Below are 23,303 nucleotides of genomic sequence, written 5' to 3'. Positions count from 1 at the left end.
GAATTTGACATACCTTACAGTTTATAAAACAACCATCATCTCTCTGAGTGTAAGTAAAGGAAGAAAAACTAAGATTTGTCATGACTTTATGGTTTATAATACATCCATCATCTCTCATTTATATAACAGAAATCTTATTATCAAGGTGGTACCATGAATCATATTTCATATATAAGGAAAAAAGAACAGAGAAGTTAAGTGACTTGCCCAAGGCAGGACTCAAATCTAGGCCTCCTGTATAGTGTTTGGACTGAGAATCTTTTACTGAACAAATACTTCTATACTGAGATATTTTGAAGTGTGTGAAGCAATTTATTCTGCAGTATGATGTTAAATTATCCTCCCTAGCAGTGCAATAATCTTTTGAAATAAAAAGGTGTTTAAATGAGTTTTAAAGTCTAATTTGAATTGTTTAAATTGGTTTTGCTTAAAATTTTCATACATTAAGAAATGCCTCCACTTTTAATCATTGTGTTTAACATCTCTGGAAGGTGATATGGGTTCAATTTCTGTATTAGTTACAAGGATGACATGTTTATTAATACTATAAACATCTAAGACAGAATCAGGAAGCGAAACTATTCTTGGAAAGGTTCTAGCTCTATGCCATTAGAAATGTGTAGTAACAACAGCAAAATTCTAGGTCATGTATACATACTCCTGATGTTCTCACTAAATACAATCACAAGTGAACAGCAATATTACCAGCAATCCTTTGACCTAGGATTATATATTTTCCTTGATGTGCTCTGGCAAAGATCAAACTCAATGCAAAACTGATTTCTCAAAGGACACAAACTTTCTTTCAGAGAGTACTTCTCAAACATTAATCACTGATCCCGACCACCTAATACTGGTGTTTATACATGGATCTACCATAATTCTCATAGTCAATTATACCACACTATATAGTGAAAAGAAATAGGAATCATTCTAGATTCTTCCACTTAATTAACAAAGTATTACTTTTACAATATAGGATTATTTAAAATAGTCAAACAACTGTTTTAAGTTCAATTTTGTGGCACATATCAATACTTTTTTTAAAAAGCAAAATGAATACTTACAGTACATCCTTAAAGTCTCCAAAAACATACATATGCCTAAAGCTGTCAATAGCTATTACAGGACAATCTGCTGGAGTTTTCTGTATATGTAGAAGAGGATGTCTAAATTTGTCACAATCTGCATGTAAAAAGTTTATTGTACCTTTGAAAGAAACAGAATTTTGAGATTAGAATTTTCTTGATTATATTCTCTTAAGATTATAAACTTACCAAAAATGACATAACAAAGACACAAAAAGCACCAACATTCTTTAGAATAATGTAGATCAGAAAAACTAAAACCTAAATGGCATAACATTTCAATGTTATTTCAATTTAACCTCAAACTATTTCCTAAGTGAATAAAATGGGATGCTCTGTACAATACTATTAATTTATTTTGCTTGACTTTCATCCCTAAGTAGAGAGAGGGAACCTGTTGAGGCTTCATATTCCATTTAGAGACTCTGGAGAAATCACAAACAGCAACTCAAATTTCATTCATTTAGAAATAGATATGAATCAGACTGTGTAAGCCCTCTCCAGTATCTTCAGGAATGCCTACTGAAAAAGGTGCCAGTCAAGCTTCGAGATACTGGGAGACTAAGTGCCCCAAACTAATATTGTTCACCCCAGACCCTACTTTATTTTCATGCTATTTAATTTTTTTCTCTCTAAAACAGTCATGGTACAGAAAATAAAAACAAAAAACTCACTGCTTCATATCACTTCTCTACTAATGTCTCCTCACTCCACATTTGAATGTAAATGTTGAAATGATTACTATGCTTTTAACCCAAATATGTTTATGTGGCTATGAATGTAACAGGAGGGAGAGAGGCAGAAAGAAAAAAAGGGAAAGAAAGAATGAAAACAAACACCTTAATCTGTCTACCTTTTTCACTTATTAATTGCCGGGCTACTTCATTCTGGAATATTTCTAAACTTTCTGTATCCTCTTTCATGTGGAAGAGTATGAGAAAAGGCAGTCCTTCTTCTGTTAGTTCCTAAAGAGAGAAGCATTCAATGAGAATACAGGGCCTCTCCATTCAGTTCCAGTTATTTTCCAGGTAGGAACAATTACAGACCCAAACACTGCAATGCAATAGTTACAAGATCCCAGAGAAAAAAGTCAAATGCCACAAATAAATATTAGTTTTAATGAAAGAATTAATTCATTCTCTTCTCTACCCTAGGTATCTAGGCACTCAAGAGAACCCACATACCCTGTTCTGTTGCAGAAACTTTAAACAGAACCCGTGACTGACGACAGTCTGTTAGGCAGTACTGGATATGATACAAGGCTTTTAGAGGGCAGTCAAGTGAGACCATAATGTTGAGGGTTGACCAAAGAAGGAACTGTGCTGGCTCTTTATCAAGATTATTAATTTAAGACTGGGGCTAAACAAGATTAACATTTCTAGTCTTCACAGGTAAAAGTGAAAATCAAAGTGTACCAGCAATAAATAAATCTGATTCACAAACTAATACTAACTCTAAGGTTTATTACAAAAACCATTCTACTTATATGAGACCTATTACCCAAAGGTGTTAAGTGTTCTATTCAAGGTAAAAGACAAAATCTCTATAACACAGTCACTTTTCAACCAACACACAATATATCAACATTATTAACAAATACCTGCCCCTTTATATGTCTGTTTTTACATATCTCTACACACGCATAAACACACACAAACATCTTTAAAATTAAAAAGTCCCATTAAAATTTTTATTAATGTTGTTGGAGAATACAAGAAATGTTTTGAGAAGACAGCAGATTTTAATCATGTATTCTCTTTAACAAATGCTAAATTCTAGCCTGATATGTTCATGCCGCCTGAAGAGATAGGAGGATTGTGAATTTGAGGCTAGCTGGGCTACAAATGAGTATAAGGGTACCCTGAGCTGCAAAGCAAGACTTTGCCTTAAAAAACAAAGAAAATTGAACAAACTTCAGAATTAAATGACTCTACAGATCAAATAGACTTAACATTCACGGAATATTCTATCCAACAGCCACAAAATACACATTCTTCTCAGCTCTTGAAATTTTCTCTAAAATAGATCTTAGGACATACATCAAGTATTAACAAATACATGAAAACTGAAATAATTTCCTATATTTTATCAGACCCACAATGTAATAAAACTAGAAATTAATAACAAGAGAAACTACAGAATATATTTGAACACATAGAGACTGAACAATTCACTTCTGAATGATCAGTGGGTAATTGAAAAAAATAGGGAGGAAATAAAAAAATTTCTAGAATCAAATGAAAATGAAAACACAACTTATCAGAACCTTTGGTACACAGAAAAGGCAGTGCTATAAACGAAGTTTATAGCTATCGAGTGCCTTCACTAAAAAATCAGAGATCTCAAATAACATTAAGTATGTACCTCATGTTCCTAGAAAAACAAGAGCAAGCCAAACCCAAATGCAGTAGATGGAAAGAAATAATAAAGATTGGGGAAGAAATTTACAAAATGTAGACTAAAAGAATAATACAAAGAATCCGTGAAACAAAAACTTGGTTCTCTGAAAAGATAAAACAAGATTGACAAACCCTTAGTCACACTAGCCAAAAGAAAGAGGGGGAGGATCCAAATTAATAAAATTAGAAATGACAAGGGAATATCACAAAAAACACCAATGATATTCTGAGGATCACTGGGGAATATTTCAAAAACTTACATTCTAATAAACTGCAAAATCTAAAAGAAATGAATGAATTTCTAGATGCATATGACATGCCAAAATTGAACCAGGAGGATATATATCAACTAAACAGATCTATAATAAACAATGAAACTGAAGCGGTGATAATCTCCCAACAAAGAAAAAACTAGGATCAGATGGATCCACTGCTGAATTCTATCACACCTTTAAATAAGAACTAACACCAATGCTCCTTAAATGATTCCATAAAACAGAAAGGGAAGGAATACTACCAAACTCATTCTATGAAGCCAGTATTACTCTGATGCCAAACTCAGATAAGGACATGACAAAAAAATTATAAAACAATTTCCTTGATGAATATAGACATAAAAATTATCAATAAAACACTTGCAAACTAGAATTCAACAACACATTAAAAAGAACATACAATATGATCAAGTTGCTTTCATTCCAGCAATGCATGGATGGTTCAACATATGGAAATCAATAAAAATAATAGAGCATATAAACAGAGTAAAGGACAAAAATCACATAATCATCTTCATAGACACAGAAAAGGCCTCTGATAAAATTCGACATTTCTTCATGATAAAAGCCCTGAACAAACTAGGAATGGAATGAACATCCCTCAACATAAAAGGCAATATATAATATAGCCAACACTGTACTAAGTGGGGAAAAACTGAAGCCATCTTCTCTAATGTCAGGAATAAAACAAGTGTTCACTCTCTCCACTCTAATTCAATATAATGCTTGAATTCTTAGCCAGAGCAACAAGGCAAGAGAAAGAAATAAAAGGGATTCAAATAGGAAAGGAAGAAGTCAAAGTATTCCTGTTTGTAGATGATATATGATCCTGGAGACTCTACGAAAAAACTCTTAAACACTTTTGGGAATGTAGTGGGATAGAAAAAATCAATAGCATTTCCATATACCAAGTAATGAACAGGCCGAGAAAGAAATAGAGGAAATAATCCTATTCACAATAGCTTCATAAAACATTGAAATACCTAGGAATAAACCTAACGACGGAAGTGAATGACCTGAAGAAAGAAATTAAAGAAGACACCAGATGACCTCCTATGTTCATGGATTGACAGAATTAATATTGTTAAATTGGTTACAGTACCAAGAGCAATGTACAGATTCAATGTAATCCCCTTAAGGTAATGACATTCTTCACAGAATCAGTCCTAAAATTCCAAAGCAATCTTGAGGAAAAAGAGCAATGCTGGAAGTATCACAATACTTGACTTCAAATTATAATTATATACTATTCAAATTATACTTCAAATAGTCATACTAACAAAAATACTATGGTAATGGCACAAAAACAGATATATAGACCTATGGAATAGAACAGAAGATCCAAAAATAAGCAAACACAACGGTAGCCATCTAATTTTTGACAAAGGTTTCAAAAACAGTTAAGTTGAAAAGACAGCCTCTTCCACAAATGGTATTTGTAAGGAAATATAGGCCCCAAAATGACCACGTGGAGAGGAGTGATCTGGCCAAGAGATTCTTTATTGCCAGGTGGGAGAGGGAGAGGACCAAGAGAGCCAAGAGAGAGAAGAGAGAGAGAGGGGCAGGGGCTTAAATACCCCTCAGTGAGACTCAGCATGATCTGATTGGTTAGGATCTTATGGTTCATGCTGATTGGAGGTTGGGGCAGAAGGAGGATTCAGGCTAGACTTGAGGCAGGACAGTGACCCTGGGAAATGGAAGCTTAAGGCTGCAATAAGAACCGAAAACTATCAGCGCTATTATTGCCAACAGTATTGGGAAAACTGGATATCCACATGTAGAATACTGAAGCCAGATCCCTATCTCTCACCCTGTACAAAAATTAATTCAAAATGGGTCAAAGATCTAAATGTAAGTCCTGACATTTTGAAATATTAGAAGAAAACATTGGGAAGACCCTTGAAAGAATAAGCATAGGCAATGCCTGAGTAAGACTCCAATAGATCAGGATATAAGAACAAGAATTGACAAATGGGATTGTATCAAATTAAAAAGTGTCTTCATGGCCAAGGAAACAACTTCCAGAATCAAGAGGGTAAATTCAAGTATGATATATTTGATACACTGTAAGAATTTTTGTAAACGGCACAATGTACCCCCACCTATTACAACAATTAAAAAAATAATAAAAAAGCAGAGACAGCTTAGGGCCTGGGAGAAAATCTCTGTCAGCTATTTATGGATAAAGGATTAATATCCAGAGTACATAAAGAGCTCCAAATACTTCATACCAAAAGAACAATCCAGTTAATAAATGGTCAAATGAACAGCTCCCTAATAAATAAATACATGAAGAAATGTTCAACATCCTCAATTATAAAGGAAATGCAAATCAAAACAACACTGAGACTATATCTTACCCCAGTAGAATGACTATCATCGACAAAACAAACAATAACAAATGTCTGCAAGAATGCGGGAAGAAAAGGAAATCTTATGTACTGTTGGTGGGAATGCAAATTAGTGTAGTCACTGTAGAAATCAGTTTGGAAGCTCCTCAAAAAACTAAAAATAAAATTACCATATGATCCAGCTAGATCACTCCTGGACATATAGCCAAAGGAATTTAAGTCTGCATACAATAGAGACACTTGCATACCCATTTTATAGCAGCACTATTCACAACAGCCAAACTATAAAATTAGCCTAGGTGTCAACCAACTGATAAATGGATAAAGAAAATGTGGTACAATGGAGTATTATTAAGCCATAAAGAAGAGTGAAATGATGTAAACTGCAGGAAAATGGACAGAAGTAGAAATTATCATGTTAGGTATATGAGAATCAACTAAAGTCAGGTCTTTTCTGTCAAAGGGGTTAATGTATAGTATATTATCATTATATAGATGTCAGCTTAACTTTCCCAAATTGTTGCCTATGTGCCTTGTGAGAGGTCACTTAACTCTGTAAATTCATGTTTTAAACAGGGCTGTTTTTCATAGCTGAGTAAGTTCCTGTTATCACCAAGTGCCCTAGTTTCAAAAATTGCTTGCTTAAGGCAACTATTGTTCAAGTAAATCTTTGTTCTCTCTGCCCCAAGGTCGCTTGCCACATGTGCCCTATCTGTCAACAGGGTGAGGGGCAGACTTGTGTTAGAGATAAAACCTAAGCAGACTTCACACCCAGTGTACTTGCAAACTGGACTCTTTGTCTGTGGCACACCCTTCTGCAGAAGTAAATTTTGCCTTGCCTATTGACTTCTGAATTGTGTCACCTCTCTCATGATACCCTGATATCCCAAATTCATTTCTAACAGGAGAAATAAGCCAGACTGAGAAAGACAAATACTACATGCTCTTATATGCAGAATGGAGACATCGCCCCCACCAAAAAAAAGAATGACATGGGTGCCAGTGGCTCACGCCTGTAATCCTAGCTACTCAGGAGGATAGTAGTTTGAAGCCAGTCTGGGGAAATAGTTTACGAGACCCTATCTCGAAAACACCCAACACAAAAGAGAGCTGGCAGAATGGCTCAAGTGGTAGAGCCTCTGCTGGTTCAAATGGTACAGTTTTTGCCTAGCATTCTCTAGGCTGTGGGTTCAATTCCCAGTACCACAAACAAACAAAAACAAATACTAAATTCTGACTTGGGCTTCATAATGCAATTCTTTCCCTGAACTATTTTTTTAATGATCTTTCTAATTTAGGAATTGTCTCAGCATAAAGCACAAATGGTCTTTATCCTAAAAACACACACACACACACACACAAAACAAAAAACCTCGGACATATCTTAAGTGCTTCTGAGCAGGTCTTCTGAGCTGGAGGAGTGGCTCAAGTGGTAGAGCACCTGCCTACCAAGTTCTAGGCACTGAGTTCAAACTCCAGTAACAAAAACGAAAAAGTAAATAAACAAATAAATAGGTTTTTTTGGGTTCCTATTCCATATTTAAACCAGTCTCACTTGCATACAATGTAAATCATTAAGTTTCTCACCCTATTCATCATTCAATTGAGATATAATACGTAATTCCATAAAATTCACCATTTTAACATATAATGTGGTGACTTTTATATTCATAAGGTTGTGCAAATGTCACCAATAACTTCAGAACATTTTCCTCACTCAAGAAAAAAACCCTATACATACACATTAGCATTCATTCTCCATCTTCCCTCTCCCTGGCCTCTGGCCTCATATTAATCTCTTGGTAAGCTGACTTAAAATTTCTTCTTCTTTGCTTTTATCTGTAGGGCTCACATTTTTTCTTTCTCCTACCCTTTTACTGATGCTACTCCCAATGGTTCTATCTTTGGACTTCCTTTTAGCCTGGTAATCTCACCTAGTATGACAATTTCAAACATTAGCTCTAATTGATCCCTTAGCTATGTGTACAAGCCCAGCTCCAAACCAGAATCCATGCCTAGCTTTTCAAATGCCTGCTTAATATCTCCATATGAAAGCCTTCATCACACCCTAAACACGCAAAATTAATGCACAGTTCCCTCCTCTCCAGCCCTTCCTCCTTCTCCCCCAGCTCCTTCAGCATTTCTGTTTCTTTTTTTTTTAGCACTTTGTTTCAGGATTGAAATGCCTCTCTTAAAACACTCCCTGATCCCACTCATTTCTAAAGGTAGAAATGGATTCTCTCCTCAGAATGCCAAGAACATTTTCTCAGTGCCCTGTCATGTGGCATAGGGCATGTATTTAGTTATGTTTTGCCTATACATGTGATATACTGAACTGAAGACAGATAATCATATTTCATTCCTGTTTTTGCTTAGATTTCTGAACTCAATTATATGCAATCAACATATGGCAAAAATAAAGGAACAAATGTCACTGAATAAATACTAATTGGAAAAGAAAACTCAGCAATTACCTCTAAGGAAATTTAAGAGCCAGGAAATTAAAAATAAAGCACATAAAACATTATTTTATCAGACTCAACAAAAGTATGGATATACATTCAACTATTAGGGGAGCAATAAAAAGCAGATTAGTAATCTGAAAATATGTATGTCAATTAATTTACTAAGGTCAAACATTAACATGGTAGCCATAATTTATGCTTACTGGGCTTCTGAGTTTACCTGTGTCCATACTAGCAGATTCTTTACCAAGCAAGTATTGAAAGATTCAGGAGAGGGATATTAAGACAAGCAGATTTAATGAACACAAATCTTTCCTTGTAGTTTAAATGATTTATGGGTGGTTGGTTACAACATATAATAAATCTCAAGAATTGTATTTATAAATGTCCCAACTACCATATGGGGGAAGAGGAGATATTAATTAAGATTATTCAGGTATGAACCTTTAGATTCTGCTTTTGAAACTACTTTTGAAAGAACTGTCAAATAAGGGAATCATATAAGAAATTATTGTATCTTTTTGAGCCTTTGAGGACTAAGTGCAGTAAAAAAATGTAAGTAATTAGGTTAAACATATAGGAGGCCCAGAAAACTGAAAAAAACATCAGGGGCTTTCATACATTTGACAAACTATAAGCAGGAAGAGTCCAAGCCACTTTCTGTTTCAAAATTAAGGATAAGATCAAAATGAAAACGACTAAGAATAACAATTCAATTGTCTGTATTTCTTTTAAGACAAATAGGAACCCCAAAATCTTTGGGTGGCAAGGAATTATCCATTCTAACTGCAAAGCACTGCAAATCCACTTAAACAAGGATGGGTACCAATCTCCTGAGAGGTACTGTGAAACCCATTTTCAAGTGTGTAGAGAACTACTGCTATTACTGAAAATGCAATCAAGGGCTTCTGAGACAGAAAAGATGGAGAATCCCTGGTCTAGATTGTGGAAATAGCTGTGATATAGCTGTGTTCACTCTGACTTTTATAACTGTTAACTGTATTAAAACAGAACAATGGGCAGAGGAAGCTCACTTTTTACACATCTGAATTAGAAATAACAATATACATGAAAAAAACCCATACCTCTCCATTTTCAAATGTTATTTCTCGGACAAGAGGAACACATTTATCTTGAATCCAATTGTAAGTCAGGTCAAAATTTGTCATAGATCCCAAATACACCATATCTGGAGCAGAACGCTATTATAAGAACAGGAAAAAAAAATTAAGCACATCTAATCTGCGCAGGCAAAGCACTTTTAAAACTCCATCTACAAAGTCAGAAATTCTACAGGAGATATGAAAGAAACACAAAACATGAAACTTATGAGAAAGAAGGCCATAGGCAGTAAGAAGGATAACTGATTATCAGGAACTTGATCATTCAATCTGTGATGTATAAACCACCTGCTTTTCCTTGTATTTAGAAAAAATAACAATCAATATCTTTACCAAAGGCAAGCAGGCATTGTGAAAAGAATAATTAATGATTAAGCTATTCTTTATAATTGAAAAGGTAAGAAAAATTGAACAGTAAGAAAGTATTAAAAAAGACAAGATGCCATATGTATCTCTAGTATTTATTACCTACAGATTTGTTTCCACAGTTACACAAAATTAGTATTTATGTAGTATTTAAAATTATGATCAAAATAACGAATTGAGTAGGCTTACTGTGTCTAAGTACTGTAGTAGACACTTTCTATGTGTTGATTCATTTAATACTCTCAGTATTTCCATGTTATAAGTCCTATAATTACTACCCCTGATTTTTATTAATGAAAAATACTGAAGTACAAAGAAGCTAAGAAACTTTTCCAGAGTAATACACCTAGAAGGTAGAAGATTTAATATTCAAACCCAAACAGTCTGACATTAGAGCCCATTCTATTAAAAGTCAAATTACATTGAAAGACATTACCAGATTCTGAAAGTCTAGGGCTGATGACAAAGAAATGAACTTATAGTAAATACAGGCAAATACCCATCTATAGTGTTCCCCAAGAGTTTGTGTGCTGGAAGTTTGGTTGTATGTAGTGATATGAAGGTGGTAGAACTAATGGGTACAAAGTGGTGAGGGTAATTAAGCCACTGGGGGACTGTTCTTTGAAAGGATTAATGTAGTTTTTGCAGGACCCCACTTAGCTTTTGTGAGAGTAAGTTGTTACAAAAACAGCAAGATTGGCCCTTGCCTGGTCTCTGGTTTTCTGTCTTGCCATGAGACCCCATCTGCACATGGATTTTCCCCCTTTCTGGCCACTCATCACTCTGGAACAGTCAAAAGGGGTCCTCATAGGAGGTCAAACACCAGATCTTAGACTTTCAGTCTCCAAAAGTGTGAGCTAAATAAGCCTCTTTTTCTTTATAAAGTACCCAGCCTCAGGCATTTTGTTATAACAACAGAAAATAGACTAAAGCATAATCTGAATTCAGAACATGAAATGAGCTTTCTAAAAAAAAAATAATAATTTATCTCACTATATAAAATTAAAAGGTGTCAAGATACTGTAAACAACATTAAAATGAAAACTATAAATTGAAAAAATAGCCATAGATTTCAATTCTGTTCGAATGAAAAAATTGCGACGGCTCATCTTAGATCAATTTGGGGTAGCACGTACTACGATTTTTGTCTCTTAGTTGATACTGAAGCAGATTATTTCTACACTTAGGCACACTGGAAACTTCTTAGCCAAGTGAGCTATTTCTTATTATCTACTAAGTACTAGGTTAATCTACATACCAGAAGATCTGGGAGTCTGGCTAGCATGTTACAGGTAAGAGTGACAAACATGGGTCACCGAAACATTTTTTGAATTTGGCTCCCAGACTGAATGCAAAAGAGAGAGAGAAGTAAAAGGCCTGAGAGCTAGGAGATCTCTCATCCCAGTCATGTCACTAAAGGCCTGACTGACTTTAAGCTTCTGTGGTCCTACCTTTACTCTGAAACATTTGGATCAGCCTAAGATGGTGCTTTGAAGTGCCCTTCTGTTCTATCATTCTATGATTCTAAAAACATTAAAACATAAAAGTACAGCTTGTACTACTCATGTATTTAAGTACCTTATTGTACACACTAAGAAACAGCAACTCACCCCTGGTGGTTTGTAGATTATGTTGTCTCCACTATATCTTTCTGGTTTTGAAACATCCCTAACAGGAAGGAAAACATAGTAATAATTTTTTTAAAAGAAAAATACTAGCAATAATATACCCAAATGAAGCAGAATCAGCAAGTTATTTTGAAAGGTACAAATTATAAAGACTTGAAATGCATTCTTGTCTATCAAATTTCTCATTTATGAAACTATGCAATTCTAAGACAAGTTAACATTTAAGGAAAAGTTTAATATAGGGTAGCCTTTTTTCAGCTGTTTTTGTAACTAGTATTTTACAAATTTGGATTGGCACTGTTAACATTAAAACTGTTTTAACCCCAGACTATTTTCCAATTATGGATTAAGGACACTAATTTGGTCACGCAGACTTATAAAATATGTAAATATTACTTCTTTTTAAAAAGATAAACTCTGCCAGGCACCAGTTGCTCACACCTGTAATCCTAGCTACTCAGGAGGCAGAGATCAGGAGGATCGTGGTTCAAAGCTAGCCCGGACAAATAGTTTGCAAGACCCTATCTTGAAACAACCCATCATAAAAAAGGGCTGACCGAGTGGCTCAAGCCATGAGTTCAAGCCCTGGTACCACAAAAAGAAAAAAGACAAACCTAACCATGAATTTTCTACTTCAGTTTTAAAAAAACTAATACTTTTAAAAACAGATGAGTTGAAATAATTTACATCATGAAAACACAGTTCCATAAAAATCATTTAAAAAATTTGTTTACTGTTGTTTCCCGTGCCTCATACAGTATCTGGCATGTAACTATTTGATCTGGCACAAAAAATATTTGGTGAGAGAATCTTACAGCAAATTCTAAGTCCAATGGCTAACTCTCTTTCTCTAGATAATTTATAGATTATATAAACACTAATTTATCTCTAGTTTTTCACTATAGTAATCCAGGAGATAGGGGCCAAGTATACTAACCTAGACTGATGACAGTGGGAACAAAAAGGAACATGCTCCATCCATTCATCTGTCTATGTAATAACTATTTAGTATATACTTCCTTTGTATCAGACATAGTGTTGACACTGGCTACAGACAGTGAAGTAAACTAATGAATCCCTCACTTTCATGGAGTTTTTATTTTGGTGAGGAAATAGTCTAAGATGTAGGTGGTTTAAAAAGAGAAAGACCACCAAGCTCCGGTGGATCATGCAATCCTAGCTGCTTGGGAGGCTAAAATTGGGAGGATCACAGTTTGAGGCCAGCCTAGGCAAACAGTTTGTGAGAAACCATCTTCAACAATAATCAAGAGTTGGGGCAGAGGGTGGGAGGTGGCCCAAACAATGCATATACATGTGCATAAATGTAAAAATGATAAAATAAAAAAAAATAACCAAGAGCAAAAATGGGCTGGAGGTGTGGCTCAAGCAGTAGTGCTGCTTTGCAAGTGTGAAGCCCTGAGTTTGAACCCTAGTTCCACCAAAAGAAAAAAAAAGAGTGCTATGAAGAAAAGTAAGTAGAATAAATAAATTAAAAAATGACAAGTTGGATGATGGAAATGTCACTTCACATAAAGTTACTGATGAGCAAAGGCTCTGTGGCAGAAGTGAGCTTAGCTTATAGAACTGGAGGAACAGCAAGGTAAGTCTGTGTGGCTAGAGAGCAGTGATGTGAAAAGCCTGGGTAAGGGGAGTTTCCCCATCTACTCTGTACAGTGATCTTCAAAAAACACTGACAATGCTTACAGAAAACATACACACAAGATCTACAAATGCATTAAAGCAAGGACCAAGGATAAATAAAAGTCACAAAATGGAGAGGATATACTTTGCCAGAAATCTGGGCCTTACTCAAGATAGCTGCTGCAATTAAACTTAACAGTTATGGGTCAAAAAATAATAAAGAAATAACACTGCATGAAGTCAAAAGATGGCTGAAATGAGAAGAGGGGGTCAAGGACAGAATCATAAAAGTGACTACCTTTGGAGAGAAAAAGAACAAAAAAGGAGAGAATGTCAGAGAAGTCAGAAATTAAGAAGCAAACCAGAGGTATTTAATGTAAAGTAAGTGTCGACAGCAGAGAACGGGAGTTTCACATCCTTCAGAGAAATTGAAGAGGATTTGGTAGTTAAGGAGTCATGTTGAACTGTATAGAGACAAGTTTCATCAGAGAGATGGAGGAAAAAGTCAGTTTCCAGGAGGTTAAGATCTTTTACCAGTTTGAGAAAATCAAGGTAGTCAAGCATGATCTAATATTTGAAAAAGAAAGTAGCAATGAAAAAGAGATGATATTATAGCTCAAAAGATAAAAGTGGTGAGTCAGGAAAGAGAAAAATGTTTTCAGAAAAATAGAAAGCAATTATAAAAAGGATCAGCATGAAAACAGGAGAAAGCAAGGACAACTGATAGATCAAAGCCTCAGGGGGACAGTTACAAGGACACCAGTGAAGAGGTTAGTCTTAGGAGAATTGTCGGGTGGTGGTGTAGTTCAGTGGTAGAGCATGTGCTTAGCATGAGTAAGGCCCTAGCTTCAAGCAACAGCACCACAAAAAAAAAAAAAAAAAGAATTATTCCTTTCAGACAAGGAAGACATAAGGAAAGGTGTGAAGAGATGGAGATGAAGGAAGATGACAAAGCTCATGCTTCTTTAACTAGAAAGACAGCATGTACTTTCAGTCTGCTAACCACTCACAGGTTAGTATTTTGCCTGACATACACTAAGTATCAATAAATGAGTTGAAAAAAAAGCATGAAAGAGTGCATTGTTTCTCTTATACACATTCTGAAATAGAACATACTCTAGAACAAAATAGACTTCTAAACCCAGAAAAAGAATTCGTAGATAGTTATAAAGATTGATTGGTGACTTTAAGAATACTGAGATGATCTTTGGAGAGGTCATCTTCAGAAACTGATCAAATACAACAAGAACTTAAAATGGCAGCCACACTACCTACTGACAAACTCTTAATTAAAATACTTACCCAAAGGCAGAAAGGAAGGCACAGTCATCGTGTAAAATACTTGCTACTCTTTCAAAAACTCTGTAATTGTCTGAATCCTTTTGCTCAAAATATCCAATGATATTTCTTTTACTGCGCTGTAAAATAAAGTAAATTTAATTATTTTGAAAACATATAGTTTTATAAGCATTTTTTTCATTTACCACTTATATTGTACCCAAATAGCTACAGCTATTGTTCTATTACCTCCAACTGAAGTATAACTATAAATTCAAAACTATTAAAGATTACATTGGGTTGAAAACAGTATTAACTATAATAAAATCTAACTATAAATATTTCCTTCTAGTATTTTATTTTAAAATTTCAAGAACTGTAACTAATCGATGACAATCTTTTCCTAAATAAGATGACTAATTCTAAAATTTATTAATACAGTGCAATAACTCATAATTTGTGACTGTTGGCAGAAACTCCTCCAAGGGCCTCTCATGCTCCTAAATGTCTTACTGTATCTGCCTAAAATGGAAGAGCCTGACCAATCTCTCTCCAGCCATTTTTCAGAGCTGTGCTTACAGCAAGCAACATTAAGCAGAGTTACTGCTTGCTTTGAAATGGCAAGTTCCCCAAGCCCTGTGATTTCCCCCCCACGCCCCATAATACAACCAACTGTACTAATTCAAGAAAAATTCAACCAAGTACATATATGTCAAGTCCACTGCAATGAATTATAAAGAGAATGTCTAGATTCTTTCTTTGTATCAGAATTTGTTTATATTAATTAAAAAAGCAATGTTCATTTAAGATACCCAAAGTTAACTTACATCAAGAGTGGTGATTTCTTCTAAATTCTGAATTTCTCGAATGGGGTCACTTTTTTGTTGCCTGATGTAATCTGCAAGTGCTTTCACTGATCGCTGACCCCTGTATTCTCTCTTCATCATCATCCCATTACGAAACAATTTGAGGGTTGGGTATTTGCTTATCCTGTATCTCTGGGCTATATCAGCTAAAAGAATTTTTAAAAATTAAATTTACTCATATTTGGTCACGGTGAGCCCATTAACTCAACAGTTAAAAATCTTATAATTAATTTAGTGAGCTCTTTTTGATTCGTACCATTCTTTTTCAGTGAGAAAGAAAAAAAATTAGTCCTGACTTGAGTTTGTATTGGTTATTAGACAAGGCTTTGAACTCATATTGCCTGGTTTTAAATCTCAAATTTGCTACTTACTAGCTATGTAAACTTATAAATTACATAAACTGTTTATGCCCTAGTTTTTCATCCATTACAATAAGGGTAATAATTTCTATTGCATAACATTGTTTTATGGATTAAATGACATAATACAAATGCAGGGTATAGTATGTATGGCATATGAATTTCCAACTTTAAAAAACAGTAGTAGTAATTATGCCCTGTGAGGTTATGACACAAATTAAAATACAGAACAATGAAAACAACAGCATAAAAGAGGAGGAAAGTAAGCAGGAGGTAAATTATATTCTAGGCCTTTGCACTTGAAAAACTAAGGCTGCATTTTGTTCTCTCCAGGATAAGCAATAGGAGAATGCTAAAGAAATATTAGAAGTTAAGAATGAAATATAGGTTCACAGAAGCAGGGTTGGAGAAAAGCCTATGTAATTAAGATCACATAATACTCTGAAACTCCATGGAGGATTCAGAGGAAATGATGATTGATTAGTAAGATTCTTTAAACAGAAGGTAAATATGAATAAACAAAGGGAACAACTGGTCTTATTGAGATTGACAGAAATGCTTTATCCACTAAAATCACAGAAATCTGAATTACTAATCTAACTTACTTTTTCATATTTAACATAAATAATACTCTGTCCACTTTGGGAGTTGATACCTCCTTAAAGCTGATAAAGATTTATCAGCTATAAAGATGTATCACCTTTCTCAAGCTGATAAATGATAATGAGAAAATAGGTCTTTGAGGTGTTATAAAGATGATGAGTCCTATTACCTGAGCAAGGAATTAATGAGATTAAATTAGTACTACAAACTGAAGGGTGAGAATGGTACTATAATTAGTACAAGCCTTTTATGTTACACAGAGACACTTGTAGTAAGACAAGGAGCATAAGGCTTGGTCTTCTCTACTTATAAGAAAAACAACCTGGAGAAAAAAAATTAAAAGAAAGAGCTTTACCTTTCCAATTAAAAATATCTTGATTCCCTAGCATACCTCACTCTGAAAAATCATATTACAAAATAAAGTTCTACAGGGCTATATGAGTGACAAAAATTTTAATAAAAATGCTGTTAAACTAGCTTAAATAGTTCTGTTGGTCACTGCAATAATGTTGTGGTCTGGAGAATGCAAAATAACTTTTAAAATTTACCAAATGTCCATTAATAGGAGATTGGCTGAACAAAGTATAGTATACCCATAAAAAGACCATTACATAAAAAATGAGCAAAATCTCTATACTGCTGAAGTGCAATATTCAAGATACTAGTAAGTAAAAAAAAAAAAAAAAGCCAAGTGGAGAAAAGAATGTACAGGAAAACATTAAGGTGTAAGAAACACGGAGAAGAAATGTGGGCAAGAAATACAAATATACATGTATATGCATATACATGTGTACGTATATGTTTCCTTATTTATTTGTCTGCCCTCCATCTCCAAAAAAACACCAGCTGGAGAAAATGGGAAAAGTCAGGGAAAAAATTTAGATTTCCCTGCTGTATTTTGTGTTTTGTTTTTTTCATTAGCTCACCTTTTTAATCTGCAAAATCTTAGGTTAACATGGTTAATAACAGGCTGAGAATGAGGAGCAAAGACTTTATTTTATTATAGTACAAGGGCCAGGATGGATGGGAAGATGTAGATGCAGCAGGTAACTTATCTCCCTGGTTAGCATAAATACTCATTCCAAAGTCTGTGAATGCACCAAGGTGCTGCCACTCTGTATCATGGTTTACCCAATGCTGCCCATCAGCTCCAGACCCCATATTTTGATCCTGAGACAGCAGAAGGTGCCATGCCCACAGTGCGACCCATGACAAATCCCATCTTCACACTTATGGTTAAAGCAGCTGGGCTGAGACCATTTATAGGGACCCACAGTTACCCGCATATTGCTCTCGGCCTTGGTTGCTCCTCCCTGCTATACTTTAGCATTATAGTTTCAATGTGACAACCACGGGAATGTTTAACATTAAGACAAAATTAAATTTAAGAAGTTAATATTTGCACTGTTATTTTAAAATGCAACATGTACACAAGTATTATACAAGAAGCACATGAAAATTATGCTAATGCCATTAAAAATCAAAGTTTTTAGCTTAAGGGGGAAAAATACAAAATTGAGAAAATGCTTCATAACATTGGTCTGGGCAAGAATTTTTTGGATAAGACTTCAAAAGAACAGGCAATAAAAGCAAAATAAACAAATGTGATTACTTCAAAGCAAAAAGCTTTTATACAGCAAAGGAAATAATCTACAAAGTAAAGAGATAGCCTGTAGAATAGAAGAAAATATTTGCAAACTGCACAGCTAACAATGGGTCAATATCCAAAATATGTAAGAAATTCAAACAATTATATTGCAAAAATACAAACAGCATAATTAAACAATGGGAAAAAGGGGGATGGGGTGTGGTTCAAGTGATAGAGCAAGCACAAGGCCCTAAACTCAAACCCCAGTAGAGGGGGTGGGGACGTGGGGGCAAAAGACCTGAATAGAGATTTCTCAAAAGAAGACATACAAACAATCAAAGGGTACATGAAAAAATACTCAACACATCATTAATCATCAGGGAAATGCAAATCAAAACACAAGGGGCTGGGGATGTAGCTCAGTGGTAGAGTATTTGCCTGGCATAAGGAAAAAAAACATAAAATGAGAGATATCACCTCACTCCAATTAGAATGATTAACAAAAAGACAAAACAAGTATTGTTGAGGACGTGGAGAAAAGACAACCCTCGCACATTTTTGGTGGGAATTTAAATTAACAGAGTTACGAGTTTTACCTCAAAAAATTCAAAATAATACTATGATATGATAGACCAATCCCATTACTAGATATATATCTGAAGGACACAAAATTAGCATGTCGAGGAGAAATCTGCACTCCCATGTTTATGGCAGCACTATTCACAATAGTTAAGACATAGAATCAATGACAAATGAATAAAGAAAACATAGTAAATATACACAATGACATATTATTCAACTATAGAAAAGAATGGAAATTACTGAAGGCCAGAGTATCCGGGGGAAGGAGAGATGGGAAGATGTCAAAGAATATATCATCATAATTACATAGGAGGAATAAGTTATAAAATATTTTTACACAGCAAGGTAACTGTAGTCAACAATAATATTTTGAGGGGTGGGTGTGTGGTTCAAATGGTAGAGTGCGTACCTAGCATGTGTGAAACCCTGAATTCAAACCCTAGTATAAAAAGAGGTGGGGAGGTGGGGAATGGAAGAGCAGCCCAAGTGCTAGAGTGCCCGCCTAGCAAGTGCAAAGCACTGAGTTAAAAACTTAGCATCCCCCTGCCCCAATAAAAAAATATTTTGAATTCTTTAAATTCTTTAATTGAATTCTTAAAAAAATGTACAGGTGGGTGTTAGGTGACCTTAACACAAAAATGGTAACTATGGGAAGTAGTGCATTTGTAAATTAGAAGATTTAACCTTCAAAAGTATACATATACTTCAAAACATGTTGTTACAGTAAAAACATACAATGCTATGTTGGTTTTTTAAAAAATAAACAAAATTGAGGTGACTAGGTAAAAGTCTTGTAATATTTACTTTGAATTGAAAGTAATAGCATGAACTTTTCTTTTTTGTGGTATTGGAAATTGAACCCTGGTCTTTCTGCATGCTATGCTAACACTCTATCACTAGCTATATCCCAGCCTAGCATGAACTTTCAATGTGTTTTTTCTCTTTTAAAAATGTACTTTTAAAGTCTTTACCCTGATAGCTATTATTAATAACTTAATGGCAAAAGAGTATGGAGGTTTAAATAAAATGGAAAAATTAAAATGTAACTTACCGAAACTGATACTAGAAGAAACAGAAAATGTACACGGCCTTAAAGTTATTTAAAGAAACTAAATTTGTAATTCAAAGCGCCCCTACAAAGAAAACTCCATTTCTAGATGCCTTCACCAACAGATTTCAAACATTTAAGGAACCGATAAGGCCAAATTTAAACAAATTATTCCAGACAATATAAGAAGGAATACTTTCCAACTAGTTTTATTAAATCAGCATAGTATTTGGGAAACCTGACAAGGAAATGATGAGAAAATTAAAGTGTATGTTAACTTATTCAACAAATAAGCAAAACTGCAAAAGGAAAAATTAACAAACTTAATTTAGCACTATAAATCAAGAGTAACACATCACAATCAAACTGGATTTAGTTTAGCACTCCAGTTCAGATTAACATTTGAAAGCAAATTAATGTAATCCACATTAACAGAATAAAAGAAAATTTCTATCACCTTAAAAGAAAAACATTTGTTAAAACTCAACATCCATTCATGCTTAAATACTGCTACCAAACCAGGAGGAATAAAATACAAATTACTTAATTTGATAAAGGACATTAAATAAAAAACAAACAGCTGGATAGTTAAGCACTAACCACTTTCTTTTTAATATCAGGAAAAAAGTAAAGATGTCTGATACCCTTCCTATACAAAACACTACTGAAGTTCTTAGTGTAAAAAGTTAAGGAAAAATACACTGAAAAAATAAGAATGTCATTATTTTCACACAATTTTATTGGGCTTACAGAAAACCCAAAGGGAATCTTTACAAAAGAATTTCCACTTCCAAGCAGTAGCAGAGTCCATTGCTACTGCTGCAACAACTAGGAAAAATTGGATTTTTAAAAATATTTCATCTTTAAAGATATCAGAAACCATGAAAGCCATGACAACTAAATAAACTGAAATTCCAGCAAGAGAAAGACCATTCTTAGGTGAGCAAAGATCACTGGCCATTTTCTTTCCTATAGGTTTCTTATGTAAATCCTTCTGGGACTTAAATTTGCAGTTGCAGATTTAGTGTTGAGGATTATACCTGCAAAAGCAGGAAGAAAAAATCAGTAAAGCTTTTCATAGCCATCTGGGCTGGCATGGTATATTGAAAGGGCCCTGATACACAAAACAAATATCCCTAAAGGACATTTACTAAGTTCCAAGACAACATTGGAAACTGAGAGGGTGTGAGAGAGGGCACAGAAAGAGGAAAATCTTCTCTGGCCTTGTGGTGCTTAGAAGATAATGTCTACTTGTGGAAACAGCCTGCAATCCTGCATCTGGGCCACATACAGCTATACCATTTGCCAGATTTTGAAGTTACACAGGCCAGGAAACACTTAGATGTTCAAGACCATGAATTTTTAAGACAAGCTAGAAGAAAGGTACTTGTAATACATACTATAGATGAATAATTATATTCAGACTACGTGAAGAATCAACTAAAAAAGGACAAATGGGCTAAAGATATTCAGTTTATGAAACACAGATGGACAATAAACATAAAAGCATACTCAGTTGTATTCAAGAAGTTTTTTTAAATTCCCAAAGCATTTGGCAGAAAGGATATAGACAGACTTAGGAAAGGACTAGTCTAATAGGAAATATCTATTTCCATTTGTGGATCAGTATGAAAATGGACAGCTAGAAGCACTGCTAGAGACAAAATAATGCTTTGAATTTTCTAAAACTGGTAAATTAGTGAACATAAGAAAGCTGCATGCTAAAAGTAAATATGCATAAACTATGAGTAGAATAAATAGGCTAAAGACAGACTGAGTTAACAGTTTGAATTTCATCCTGTTTGCGATAAGCAGCCAGAAAGCTATAGAGTTGGGCTTTCAAAATATTCACCTGGTAGTGACGGAACTGGGAGACAACTAAGGTCACTATTTCAATAGTACTGGCAGAAATAACAAGTCTGTTTACATATTTAAACATTACAACCTTTAAGTTGCTTTAAAGTTCTGGTTATGGAGCAGAAAAGACCAAATAATATTTGAAGACTATTAGGGAATTAGTCAATGGCTTATTCTCGAACAACATCATGGCAGTAGGTATAATGCATAATGAGGTGGCTTTTAATTATTAAGCAAAAAACCTTAAAATTACATAGATCAATGATCTCAGACATAACGGTGACTTTTTACATGCTTTGGCCAAAAGTGATTTTAAGATAATTACAATGTGACGTTTTGACAGTATAACAAAGAATGACTGAAGGGGTATAATAATTTTTTTTTCTATTAACTGGATAGATCAAATGTTAAAATGGATGTCAGTGGAATTACAAATTTCAGAAGGTTAATAGCACCTTGATTAGAAAATTAGCATGTATTTTTGCTTCAATGGTCACTTACTTTACTTAATTTTCCTTGATGGGTCCTTTCTACCTGCCTCACTAAAGCCCAGTAGGGTTCCAAATGGGGAAACTGTGCTCTGTTCCTATCTTAGCCCGTCCCTCCTAGCTTATAATTACCTATGAAAGTAAGTACAGAGAGGCAAATGATTTCAACAGGAAGGTCTTATGGTTTCCGTGGTTCCAAAGGGAGGACCACTGTTGCCTTTATACCCTTTCTTATTCCCAAACCATGCTCCACTAAAACAAACAAACAAATGAATAAGCAAAAATCCCACAACAGAAAACCCTAAATAAAAATTTAATGTGAGCACAGAAGCTCACGCAGAACTCAGGTTTAATCTGATCATTCAAATTCTGCTTTTTGCACATTATCACTTTATATCTCCTTATTCTTAATGTAGCATTTATGTATAGTTCATCTAAAAAGCTCCTTAATTTCCAGTAAGAAAAGCTCAAGTTGAATTGGAAGACCAATAGGTAAGATAGGAATTCAAGTATATGGGATCATGCGCTATCTAATTAAGGAAAATGACAAAGTACTTCATGAAAAAACTAGTGGGAGTCTGAAAGTTCTCCACTGACCAACAAATAACATGAATCTCTCTTGCTTTGTGCCATACAGTTGCTAGCCACTGGAGGTCAGCAAAGAACTTGGTCCCACCAGAGCAGACTGATGGGATCTCCTAAATCCAAGGCAGCATTACCATCAGGGAGTGATAAATTCTACACTAAACTTCCCAAATGAGGAGACTACAGACGAGATATGGTCACATCCCATATTTGAAGCAAGGGCATTCCTTCTGCATGTAAAGAAATTTTGGAAAACAGGAAATCATGAAGAAGAAAACAAGAATCATTTGTAATCCAATCACCACTGAGGAATACCACTACTAATATTTTGGCTTATATCGTGCTGACTTTGAATAAAAGCTACTTAACTAGCAGTGATATGTTTCAATTGAGAAAAAAGTAAGTGCTGAGGTTAGTCAAATAGAAAGTACTAGTATCAGTCCTCACAGAATGGGTTTCATCAGTTTAGGAGAAACTCCTAAAAAGGACAGAAACAGTTCTTAAGAGTATTACCAACACTCTTAATGGCATGGAGTCAATGTTGTGTGAAAAAACATAAAAATTAACTCAGTTGGAAAATGGTGCACAAAAGCCAGACTCTGAATGTAAAGCTGTTTCAGGATTACTTAAACAAATTTGCTTCATGTTAAGGTACACATAGTATAGATACGATCTTAAAGAATCGTATCTAAATGAATCTCAAATAGCTATCATG

At 34.6% G+C, this 23,303-nt stretch overlaps 1 protein-coding gene across 1 annotated transcript in view; it reads right to left on the bottom strand.

Annotated features, from left to right (window-relative positions):
* The window catches only part of Erp44 (endoplasmic reticulum protein 44), an 88,765-nt gene that overhangs the window by 16,048 nt on the left and 49,414 nt on the right, over positions 1-23,303 (bottom strand). The window contains exons 5-10 of the mRNA XM_020166889.2: positions 15,440-15,624; positions 14,637-14,752; positions 11,676-11,733; positions 9,664-9,780; positions 1,942-2,053; positions 1,068-1,209 (exon numbers count right to left, since the gene is read on the bottom strand). Coding sequence (XP_020022478.1) covers positions 1,068-1,209; positions 1,942-2,053; positions 9,664-9,780; positions 11,676-11,733; positions 14,637-14,752; positions 15,440-15,624 — 730 coding nt within the window. The remainder of the gene's footprint in view (positions 1-1,067; positions 1,210-1,941; positions 2,054-9,663; positions 9,781-11,675; positions 11,734-14,636; positions 14,753-15,439; positions 15,625-23,303) is intronic.

Source organism: Castor canadensis, chromosome 13, assembly GCF_047511655.1.
Source record: "Castor canadensis chromosome 13, mCasCan1.hap1v2, whole genome shotgun sequence".
Lineage (NCBI taxonomy): Eukaryota > Metazoa > Chordata > Mammalia > Rodentia > Castoridae > Castor > Castor canadensis.
Note: the sequence above shows the minus strand (reverse complement) of the source record. Positions and strands in the feature narration are given on the sequence as shown.